Source organism: Haliaeetus albicilla, chromosome 22, assembly GCF_947461875.1.
Source record: "Haliaeetus albicilla chromosome 22, bHalAlb1.1, whole genome shotgun sequence".
In the NCBI taxonomy this organism is placed as follows: Eukaryota; Metazoa; Chordata; class Aves; order Accipitriformes; family Accipitridae; genus Haliaeetus; species Haliaeetus albicilla.
Window position 1 is genome coordinate 20120202 of NC_091504.1, and position 12132 is coordinate 20132333.

Here is a 12132-nt window from a genome sequence, read left to right on the forward strand (position 1 = left end):
GCTCTTATCTGTATACCTCTCCCTGCTGTTGATGTAGCAGGTCGGGCAGATTTGCCTCTGAGCTCAGTGCTGGGACTCTTCCAGTTCCCCAACATCAAACGTGCCCCAGAGGCAGCTCCTACTGAGTCAGGAGCGCGCAGGCACCTCCCTGGTTAGTCATGCCCTGCATATGGCCAAACTCACGTGGTGCTCCAGGACACCTCTCATGGTTCCTGGGATCCACAACCCTGCCCAGAGCTGGGTCAAACAGCCACAACCCTGCTCCAGGGCATTGGCACATGCGAGGGGCCACGGTTCCAGCCACACCGGGCCTGGCAGGAGTGGGCTATGGTCAGGTTAGAGATGCCCACTTGCGCCCAGCCAAGGCAGCAAAGCTCCATCATACGCCTGCTGGACAAGTGTCCATCTCCCTCCAAAGGCTGCCACAGCTGGGTCATAAAAACATGTTTTGATCATGGATCACAATCTTTGCAGCAGAGAGAAATAATCTGCAATAGGAAATCCCCGCAAGAGGTGCCTGGTGTTTGCAGGGGATTTGTGATCTCTGATGCTTGCAGGGTATGGAGGTGGGACCTGGTCACCGCTGCGGGGAAGCAGCTGGGCTTTGAGAGGACCAGACATGAATGCCATCACAACATGGGTGAGGAGATATGATGTCACCCTCCTCCCAAACCTCACCTCTCCTGCAGCAGCCTGCCTCCACCATACTACCACCTCCACCCCAGCACGCTGGGGCCTGTTCCCAGCCTGGATTCAGCTATTCCTGCGTTCCTGCCAGTCAGTGCTTAGCAGAGGGGCTCTGCAGCCCCTCAGCTTCTCCAGGACATGCTAGCTGCTTCTGGGCTCCCTTCGCTCCCCAGCCCTCTACCACCTCTGTCCAGCACCAGCGCAGGGCCAGTTGATGCGCAGTGGTTGTGCCAGCCCTGCCCTGAGCTGGCTGCAGCCGCAAGATGCCAAACAAGCCTGCGGCCAGTTTCCCCTTCCCCACCATGCCTCCTCTAGAACTGGCACGGGAGTCCCAGAGTATCCGAGGTCACCAAAACCCCCTCCACGAGCCCGTGTTGAGCACATTCCCCAGCCCCTGGCGGACTCCCCCAGACACCAGCCCTGGCAGCCCTCGGCTCTCCTAGGAAGCTCTTGACTACAGCAGACTGTGGTAGAGAAGTGCCTAAGCAGGCATTTTGCACCACTTTGGGACACATTGTCTGGGACGCAGACGGGAGCAGCGATCTCCAATGGGTGAGTTGTGGGGGCCACACGGGCTTAGCCAGGAACAACCCTGCAAACTTCCTCACCACTCCTCTTCTCAGCAAGGCACCCGCTCTCCTTGAAGGCAGAGCCCCCAGGAAGAGCCCAGCAGACCTGTGACTGTCAGCTCAGCAGGGATGAGAGGAGAGAAGGTGCTCAGCCAGGCGGAGATGAAAGTTACAGAGCGCTGATTAAAAGGCGGGCGAGTGTCAGGGCATCAGTAACGCCGTTGCTAACTGTTTTAGAGCTGTCACGCTGCCTTTGCAGACAGGAGGGATGGGCTCCTGCTCTGAGCTGTCTGCACAGCCAGGCGCCCCTTGACAGCCCTGCTCTCAGCCCTGATATGGTTTCAGTGACGTGCTCCAAGCCAGGGCAACTTGCTTAGCTCCAGCAGGTCCAAGCAGAGGGTGGCAAGCAGAGCAAATGCATCGTGCGAACCTTCAATACAGCAAAAAGGAGAGAGAGCAACAAATCACAATGATGCTTTTGTACTGGGGTATCTATGGGAAGGCCTAGGTCTGCAGAGTAACTTGTTCCCTCCCTTTTAATTTTGTTTCCTGATCTCCCAAAAGATGATTTCTGCTGCTGCTGCTGCTAAAAAGATGCTCCTTCCACTGTCTCAGACACATCTCTTTTCACCCTGCTCTGCAAAGCCTGGCCATCCTGGGCTGAGGAGTCATTTAGTAGTTCCACCAACATCCAAGCAGCCTCTGCTCCTCTGAACCAGGCATCCTGGAGCTGGTCTGCTCACAGCACACATCTCCAAACAGAGTAGAATTTGGGGCCAACCATGCAATTTGGTTTTGTCTGTAAATGTTTCTAGTTGCAGCCCTGGAGCAGGGCTTCTGGGAAGTCCCACCTGCAGGGAGGATCTTCACCAAAGCACCACTACTTTGACTCACTGTCTTTGCGTGGTAATATTCTTGAGACTTTTTCCTTGCTCCTTGATTCAAAGTCCTGTGAAAAGCCCTTTTCCAGCCAGTCCCACAAGTTCCCAGCTGCTCTAGGCCCACAGCAGCACCAAAAGAACTACATCCCTGCTCTGACAAACTGAGCAGTACCTTAATGATTTCTGATAAGGGACTAAGGTAAGAGGAGCCAGTAATCTCACTGGGAGCCCTTTAGACAGGTGTTAATCCTGCTGTCATTGAGCCCCTCAGGAAAACCATTTCACTGACTTGATCTTCTTTAGCTGTTCCTCCACATAATTTATATGTAGCTAATTGCCACAGTAGTGGCTCCGGATGTGAAGCAGATGCTGCTGAGGAAAAGAGCATGTTGCATTCTTAAGTGATGGCTCTAATCTCTTTATTTAAAGGCAAGGCTACTTACAGTTGATGGGAGGTTCAGATCTCTCCCTTTTCTTCTCCACCTCTCTGCAAAGCCAGCTGGACATTCATTCATATTTTGACACATTAGCAAAAGTGCTCAGCTATGGTAGTCCTCATCTGCAAGAATGGACAATATTTCTCTACCCGGCCACCCATGTGGTCACAACTGTCCCTGCCACCAGCAAGGAGATACAGACTTATTTACAGCTATCTATAAAATTCCTCCAGGATCTTTGTCTTTAAAATACTACAAAGATTCTCTACTAACAAGTGGCGTGTCAGAGGAATAAAGACAAATGACATGAAAGCAAAGTGGTGACTAGAATTAAGCAAGACTGGAGAACGAGCATATGCAGCAGTTATTTTTCTGGAGCAGAGGAAAGGAAGACGTCTCCTTTTCTGTCCTCAAATGACAGCTAGCAAATAAGCCATCAACCCTATCAGCAGCCAAGGACCAGAGAGCAGTGGTCAGAATAGTCACAGGGAGGAACTGGCAGATCCCAAAGAGGAAAACCAGCTGCTTGTTCGAAGACTCCACTGTGACAGTGGCCAGCTACTGGGATGTTTGCAGATGTACCAAGAAGTTTGCTTTATTTGTTTTTAAAGAAAAGTTTTCTAAGAAACCTCTTAAAAGTTGTCCTGTCAGCAGCTGGTGCTGACAAAACTCATCTGTGACACCCCACTGACCTTTCTAAACCTCCTCCATTTCCTGCCTATCCTGTAAAAAGCCAAGATAGCTCTGTGAGCATTTGGTCACAGAGACAGGTCTTCTAGGGATGCTTTGTCTAGAATAACAAGAGGCTGAAGAACAGGGAGAGAGGAATGTCAAGCTACACCCAATGCAGCACAGAGCAGAGAAAGGCACAATGGAAACAAAGAGAATTTTAATTAAAAAAAAAAACAAAACCCCCAAAACACCCACCCCCAGAAAACACAGTGGTCTCTCCCCCTGCACAGATCTGCGTCTTCCCTCCAACACAGAGAGTGCAGAGACTTTAAGTGCAAGGGCCAGCACTCCCTTCTGCTCTCCCAGCAGCTCTGCCTTTTGGAGAGACAAAAAAACCCCAAACAATAAACCGACAGCCACTGCCCCAAGACACCATGAAGGAAGTGGTCCCTGTTTGGCACAATGTTCAGAAGATTTTTCTCCCACACTAATGGTGTCTTAGCCAGACAGATCGATCATTGCTCCTTCTGATCTTCAGTCAGCACACTCCTTTTCCAGCACAGTCTGGCCTGCCACATCACCTCTTTGATCCTCCAGCACATGGGTTGATATACACTGTCTTCTTACAGGGCTTCAATGCAGCTGATGAGTCCAGTTAAATTAATTTCTCTGGAAGTGGAGCTCCCAGAACCACATGTTCATATCATGGCCTCCATGTGCAGAACCTTCAAGGCCTCTGAAATCTGAGAGCTGGTGTCGATCTGGCCATACATACCCACCAGGAAGGCCCTGTGCAGTAACACCGCTGCATGCTCTGTGAAAGGGAAAGACAGCATGAGGACTCACTCAAGAGCTCCAACATGCAAGCAAAAGCAATCCACCAGCAAACACTGGGATGAACATTTGCAGCTGTGTTGAGGAATTCCTTCCATAAGGACATGGCACAATCCACTCCCTAATAGCTCCGTGTGTATGCGATCATGTGAGGGATCGCAACTCAGAGAAAATCATAAGGAAGCAAATCTACTTCAAGGAAGCCTCCCTTGTCTCTATGACAAATCTCCCCTGTGATGCTCAGACAAAAGCTACTATTGATACAGATCACCTGTGTGTTTAATGGTCTGGTCTAGGCAAGACTGACCCTTGGCAACTTCCCAGGGAGGCTGTTCCCAGCACAGGAGCAGAGCTTTGACCCTTGCGAGGCCAAGCATGCACCAAAGGTAGCAGATATCAACTCACCTTGGCAAAGGAGGGTGTATTCAGGCAAGTTCCTCAGTGCTGTCTGCACTACCTCAAAGTCTCGGCTGCCAAGGCAGTACATGAAGGTAGGAAGGAAGTCCGCAGCAATGCTGGCAGTAAAACATCATAGTGTCAGTATAGTCCAGATCACCATCAGACCATCAGCAGGCATGCAAGATGGGCAGCCAGTGCCCACCAGTGACTTGGGATAGCCTAAGTTCCAGTGGTCCTCACCTGGGGTTGTTCTGAATGGAGCGCAAAGCCAGGCTAAAGGCCAGATTTCGGCAGGACTCCTCTGATGAACTCATCAGCTTCTGTAGGTTTGTCTGAAAGAAGATGCACAAATTAGGATCACAAGGATCACAGGGAGCACGAACTCCTCAGACTTGCATTACTACCCCTCCAGCGCCAATCCAGCCCAACATGCATCCAGCAGGTACTGGCTGAGCCAGGAAATCCCTCTCTGTAAGAAGGATTATCCTGTTTTTGAATACTTTAAAGCACCCTTCTGTAATCTTATTCCATGTGGGACAGCTGAGTTTTCCCTAGGCTCCAGTGTTTGACAGAGCTGTTCTGCTCTCTCCTTGCCCCAATACTGGGAAGAGGAGAGAGGGTTAATTCTTCCTCTGACATAAACAGAATTTAAAGTGGATGATGGCAGACCTGGTATGCAATGGAGAGAAGATGGTAGGGAAGTAAATACTGCCTGCTGTCAGAAGGCCTAACTGAAGATAAATTTCTCGTAAGATGCTGCAACAACCACCCAAAAAGCAGAGGAAATGTAGCACTTAAGCTGGCTGTGCAACACAGACTCTCATGAAAAGAATCTCTTCTTTCCAGTGGCAGTTTGAGACACTAATACTCACAGCAAAAAAGGAGAGAATTTCTGGCCTCCGTCTGGACATCTCATCAATGTCTGTCAGCACCTCCAGGATGTCTGGTGGAAGACACAGGTTGAAAGGGGTGACTGAAATTCACTGATCCAGCAAAGGATCTTTTTCTTTTTCCCTACAAATCCAATCTCCCAAGCAGTCAAGTTTTCCCACCTGCACACTGAGCTAGTAATAAAGGCAGTTCTTCAAAAAGGATGAGAACAGGTAGGTCACGGGCCAGACCAGCACATCCCAACCTGACCAGCACTGTCATGCCATAGGCAGGGGAGGGAGTGGAGTGGGGTGTGAGGTTTCAATTCCAGAACACCTTCTTCTGTAACTGAAGGATCTTCACAGAAAGCCTCGTTTAAAAACAGTGTCCAGGCAGGATTTCTTCCCCCTGTTTCTAGTGTGGAAGGAAAACTGTCACCCCAATACCACAACTTAGGTCTGAACACTGGACACCTATGACACTGGACACCTATGACTTCAGAAGACCATTGGAGAAGCAGGGTGTTGTTCCTATATGCCAGGTTAACATGATTTTCTTCCATGAAGGCCATTTGGGGATTTCTAACAAAATCCTGCTTCTCATCAGTTTAGTATTCTTATATCATTAAAAAAATGGCATTCCTATCAGCACTCCAGACCTAGAGCTTGACATGAACTGCATCAATCCTTGAATTGCTCATACTATCTCGCAGAACACTTACAAGATCCTTGAAGAGCTCCAAAGCAGAGGCAGTTGCACTGCTAAGCAGAGCACTGCTGAGCTAAGTGATAACAGCATCATAGGTAGCCTCTGTCACAGAATCACAGAAGGTTATGGACAAGTTCATCCAAAACAAAACCACATCCTAACTGCTGGAGACTTCCAAACACAAGACTGAAACAGGAAACTAGCCTGTAGCTGACAGATAAGTAACAGGGTTGGCCTGTGTCTGCATTTGCCCTGTGTCTTTGTACAGCTCTGCAGATCCTCACTTACCCTCAACTGTTTGGCCTCTAGAGAGCCTCTTCATATATGGGGCCATTTCAGCTGGTGTGAGAGGAGTGAAGAGAGACACGCTGACGAGGGGTAGAGAGCCAGCTGCTGCTTCATCTGGGAGAGAGAGGTACAACAGGTCACTCCTAACAGTCTATGTAGTTTTAACAGGGAGACAGGTCCAGTATTCCCTACCAGTAGAGTGGTGTATCATGAGCTGACCAGCAATACTGTAATACAATCCCTGGCTCTCACACTGTCTCTAGCCTCACTGCACCTTCTGGTACTCCTTAGCTGACGCAAAGAGAAGGAACCTTCAGTTTTAATACTGAAAAATTTTACCATGCAAGTTGTAAACAGTGGAGAAGCAGATGTACCCTTAGGGTCTCCTGAATGGTCAATCCTTAAGCATGGCTGAGGAAGGCAAAATCCACAACAGTGAAACTCACCCTTGTTAAGAGCTGTTCTTCTGCTCCAGTAGCGATACCACTGACAGGAAAACAATTAACCCATCCCAGATACTTGTTCCAAATTGCTGAGTATACAAGTGCCATTCTCTGCTCTAAATACCCTTTCGCTGGGCTGTTACAAGAAGAAGGAGCACAGCATACAGCCCATAAAACCATCTGTGCTCCAAAACATACTGCAGGTTCAACAGCTGGAATAATTCTTCCCCCCAGACTCACCATCCTTCTCTTCATCAGAGCCCCTGTCCAAGATGCCACTCTTACTAGGCAGACTCAGCCCAGCCAGGAGGGATTTCAACATTGCTAGGTCACTGTTGTCTGACGATAGGTCACTGGGGGAAGAGATGGCATGTTTAGCTTTCAATAGCAATAATGGCATGAGGACAGTAACAGCACATTTATATACACTAAAATGAATAGCTTCTCAGAAGCAGAAACAAGGGGTTTCCTTTAATTGTAACTGGAACTCAAATGCATTTTTCCCCATATCTGCAGGTGGGACCCTGCAGCCACTGCTCAGGGAAAAGACCCTTGTGCTGGCCCTCTGGAAATGACTGCAGGGCACTACAACGCCTTGATAGGATGTTTAGGCCATTACATGAGTTGAAATCATTATCTGACTTCCTTGGGCTCAGTTTTCACCTATAAAAAGGGATGTGCTGCTCATATCAATAGAGACTTAAGGGAGCTAAGGGTGAAAAAGTACCAAATTAATAGCTATTTTGTCACATGCTCTTGCTGACTTCTGTCTGATTAGCTCATGGCAGCCTGACTGTGCAAGCTCTCCATGAGCTAACCACGGGCTGACTGGGGTAAGGAAGCTTACTGGAGTGGATCCGAGTGCTTCTGCAAGAACGACACAGCTGCCTGGGCATTGCATGTGATGTACTTGTGGATAAACTGGACAAACTTGCTGATGAAGGCAGCCAGGTGCCGTGAGGATTTTCTGTAGTTCTGAGAAAGGATTGAGAAGATGAGAGTTAAAAAAAAAGGCAGCAACGCACTGCCCCATCCTGCACCTCTGGGTACCAGGGAGTAGCTTCTTGATCTCCTGCCTCCTCTTTAAGCTCTCCAAGATACTTGATACACTTTTTTGTTCTTAGGTATAGGAAGGTTCTCCCTTCAAATGGGAGAGAGCTGGGCTGGCCCTGTGTTACATGAGCTTCTCCATCTAGTGGCTGGCAGCCCGCACACGGAGGGGGAGCAGGGACTTTCCTACCAGCAGCAGACGGATGAAGGACAGGAGACAGTCCCATAGTGCCGCCTGGTGCTCGTTCTGGAAGACCTGCGGCTGGAGCAGCTCCAGGATACCCAAGACGTGGATGAAGAAGGTCAAGTGGTTCTGCTGCCTGAACTCCTGGAAATTGAGGTGAACACGGCCATGCAGCAGTGCTGCAATCATTGGCAAGTGCCTGAAACACCAAACAGAAGAAAATCCAGATCTAGCCTCTTTTTTTAGGAAGAGTTACATGTTGCTACACCTTAGTTCCTGGAAGGAAGCGTCCCTTACCCTCTCCCAGGGTTCTGGATTTGATCCCTGTATCCACAGAATCAGCAAGCCCCATTTCCCACCCGTGTTCTGGTCTCTAGTCTCCAATTCCAAGAGGACTGTTTCCAGACAGACATGGAGCCAAAAGAGGTGCTGCCTTATTATCAAGAGATATGACTTTGCTGCCCTTTCTCTTGACTTTTGTACATAAACATGGATTTTGTCACAATCATCATGATTGCTGCAAGTTTGTTCCCCTTCTAGGACAATGGTGGATTCTTTTCAATGAACTCCAGCCACACAGAAGGTGCAAGGGGAGAGTGGTACCTAAGAAGTAGAATAGGATGAGCCACAGCTAGCTTCCTGCAGGCCATATTGGCATCCCACACGCGGCTTTCTGACGACTTGGAGTCACTGGTGTCTGCAAGGAGGTTAATGAATCTGTGAACCAGGGCATCGAGCTAGAAGAAAAGTAATACGTAAACAGTTAAGAAGTTTAAAGCACAATCAAGCCCCTCGCTCTTTGGTGGTGTTTCCCAATCCCTTTCCAACTACAGAAGGGTTAACAGAAGTTATTTTCAGGTAGAATCTGCAAGCAGATGCAACGTTCCAGCTGGCACAGGATCTGAAGTCCATAGTCCCTACAGACATCAAAGCAGGATCAGACGCCTGCAGACTTGTGCTTTACAGAAGCCTGTGACACACAGAAGCTTGTGGAGCTTAGACTATTTTATAGAAGGACACTGCAAAATAAACCACACCTGAACTCTCTACTCCTGAGAGTGCAGGCAAGGAAGGGGCAACAGAAGAGCAAGGTAAAGAAACCAGTGACCCAGGAAGCTTTTGCCAGTCTGGGCATCAAGGTAGCATCCGCTCTGGGTACACAACTGGAAGTGGGCTTTCCTATGCCTCTAACTTTACCTTGCAAGTGCTGCTGTCTCTGGCTCCTTCACTGGTGAGAAGCATCTCAGGCATAGGCACAAGGAGCTCAGGTAGTTGCAGGTATATCTGAAGCAGAAGGTCCTGGCAGCATTTTCCCACAGAGCTGAAGGAAAAAGGGAGAGGTCAGCCACTGATTACTACAGTAGTTCAACCAGCAAACATTTCAGACCCATCAGATTAGTAACAGCCTTGCTGCATATGGTGAGCAGACCATGTAAGAGAGCAGCCACCACTAATCTGAATCAGTGTTTTTTTCAGTCTTTGCTTCTTTTGAACTACTCAAATCATTCACAGTCTACAGGGATCCATCCACAGCCTACGGGAATCCATCATTAGGCCATGTGAAGTTAGAAAACTGCAGTTATGAAGGGGCACAGGACAAGAAAGCTCTGCTTACACCTCCAGTGAAGAGTTCCTCCACACGATACTTATGGTCATCCCCACCCCAACTGGAAGAGTAGTCAGAAGTACAACTATTGAGACGAGCCAGCCTGTTCTCTACACACCTGCCCTCCATAGATCCCTGGTGTAGTCTGTACTGGGAGGTAGTACAATGCAATGGCAACTGAGATTACTCAGTATCTTTTCTAACACCACCACAAGCGACATTAGAATTAGGTCAGTTTGTTTCACTGCCACAAATACACCAACTTCCTGTTCTTCCCACAGTGCTCACATAGCTGTTAGGAAACAATCTAGCCTCCATTTAGCTTTGAGAGCAATCATAATGGTCAGAAGCAGGATGCATTATGAGCAGTGATTCAAGGGATGAGCAGACAAGAAATCCCACGTTAGGAACTGGTAATTAAAAATAACCATTGCCCCAAATAAAGAAAAAAAAAAAAAAAAAGCATGGCAAGCATTTCATCCTGAAGTCCTAAAAGCAAAAGGGCCCTTAAACTTCACTTTTAAAGTCACCTTCCTGGTCCAAGTCCCACTTAAAAGGATTACTTATTCCCCCAAACCTCCGGGAGGATAGCATGCACTTTTCATAAAGACTCTGGAACACAATATTCTTAATGAAGACATGCTGGCAAGTCTCACTGTTACCTGACTGCCTGTGCCCAAGTAACTACAATTACAGCAGACAGTGCTCCCCATTTGCAACCCCACCTGCTTCCCCACTGCTGGATGCAGCTGGTCAGATACTCCGCTACTTTTTTGATGCTCTCAAGGTCCCCATGAGAACAACTGAGCAACAAAGGCAGTCGAGACTGGATGAGTGTGCAGGAGGCCTCTTCAGTGTTCTGGTGTCTGGTTTCTGCTTCAGCCAGGATCAGCTCCACCATGCTGATCAATTCTGATGCCTTTAGGTGGAGCACGAATTCCTCACGGCGCTTCTGTAATGCAAGAGAACACTGAAAATGAACCCACACTGAATCCCTAGATCCTTAGTTCCTTCTAGTCACACCTTCCCCAACTGGAATAGAACGTCTCTTAGAACTAGACTTAAGAACTGCCCCATATCTAGAGCTCTGAAAGCAGCCCTAAATGAAACCTCTTTACCCCTCCTCTACTTCTGAGCTCATTTACTTCCATCCCAGCATGTGTGATGGGTCAGAAACCACAATTCAGTCAACAAACCAAAGAAATTCTTCTGCGGAGAAGAGATGCAACCCCCTTCTCTTTGTAAAATGGGAACCATCCCATACTGGGTTTTAGCTTGCTCACCACTGTAGCCTTGTACCTAGATCTTTAAGAGACATTGTGGCAATTGCTGCAGAGGAAATGCCAAGTGGGCAAACTTATGTGTGTTCATATCAGCTTTTTGGGCTCAAAATTGCCACTGTAATATGTAACATAGCAGAGCAGCTAAGTAACCAGCTGAGGTACAGGCAGGAAAATTGGCATGCTGCACCTGTGTCACTCCAGCCACCTCTTGGCCATGGAAAAATCAGGCATTGTGAAAGCATTGCCTTTCACTCCCATCCAGAGAGGAATCTTGGAAGAACTGAACCACTACCTGAGGAGTTCTTTGGTCCCTTCCCTGCCAGATCCGAGGAATGTGAATACAGGCCCACAAGAAATCCAGGGATGCAGTTGGGTCAAACCTGCCAGAAGACAAAAGAAGGCAGATTTGCAATTAGAGTCAACACAGCCCTTGGGCAGCACACAAACACATGGTAACGTCTCTAAACATCATGACTACTGTGAAGAAAGAAACATCTGCAAATGTAAAAATAGGCTCCATTAAGTCCTGAGAAGGGGTTTGGTTCTGTTCCCAGATTATGACTAAATATTTGTTGCAATAAGCACAGCACAGGGTATAGAGCTGAACAAATGGCATTCAGCAAGAGTGTGGCAGCTACACAAGAGTCTGGCACCACAAGGTCAGAAGTCGGTCATCAACACAAACAATTGGTACAATCACACCAGTGACCTTACTGTCCCAGTGTACAGAACATCCTATCCTGGCTGTTATCCTGGATTGCAGAAATTCATGAAATTGTTAGTGAACACGAGTTCCATAATAAAATAATAAGAAAACTGAAATACTACCAGCTTTAGAAGTATTATTAGTTTAGTCATGTCCTGAATTACTACTATTAGGTGTTAGCATTTCCTGGTCCATAAGCATAACAGGTTTAAGCAAGACACTACTACAGCGGCACTTCAGTATTTGAGAGCAATGTACAGAAGCTGAGAGCTAGGGCTGCTCCAGAGATCCTGAGAGCCTGATGCCAGGAAGGGGGTTAGAAAAAGACTGGTAATGGAGTTTAGTACAACCAAAAGATCCAGCAGAGCCTGCCCAGGTACAGAGACTGCAGTCAGTTCGCTATCCAAGCCATCTTGCAAACCCCATGTTCATAAAGATTATCAACAAGGGCAATGCTAGATGGATTACCCAGCGATTAGCACTTCCTGTTTTGAACACAGCCAAATCTTTATGTG

General features: G+C 48.0%; 1 protein-coding gene across 2 annotated transcripts in view; it reads right to left on the bottom strand.

Moving 5' to 3' along the window:
• Nucleotides 1–3352: 3352 nt before the first annotated feature.
• Nucleotides 3353–12132, bottom strand: part of INTS1 (integrator complex subunit 1) — a 30166-nt gene continuing 21386 nt past the window's right edge. For both annotated transcript variants that reach the window (XM_069810244.1, XM_069810243.1), the window contains exons 36-47: nucleotides 11204–11291; nucleotides 10354–10580; nucleotides 9220–9343; nucleotides 8626–8759; nucleotides 8029–8221; nucleotides 7636–7763; nucleotides 7029–7141; nucleotides 6346–6459; nucleotides 5352–5422; nucleotides 4720–4811; nucleotides 4486–4595; nucleotides 3353–4060 (exon numbers count right to left, since the gene is read on the bottom strand). In XM_069810244.1, the coding sequence (XP_069666345.1) occupies nucleotides 3945–4060; nucleotides 4486–4595; nucleotides 4720–4811; nucleotides 5352–5422; nucleotides 6346–6459; nucleotides 7029–7141; nucleotides 7636–7763; nucleotides 8029–8221; nucleotides 8626–8759; nucleotides 9220–9343; nucleotides 10354–10580; nucleotides 11204–11291 (1510 nt within the window). In that variant the 3' untranslated portion in view covers nucleotides 3353–3944. The remainder of the gene's footprint in view (nucleotides 4061–4485; nucleotides 4596–4719; nucleotides 4812–5351; nucleotides 5423–6345; nucleotides 6460–7028; nucleotides 7142–7635; nucleotides 7764–8028; nucleotides 8222–8625; nucleotides 8760–9219; nucleotides 9344–10353; nucleotides 10581–11203; nucleotides 11292–12132) is intronic.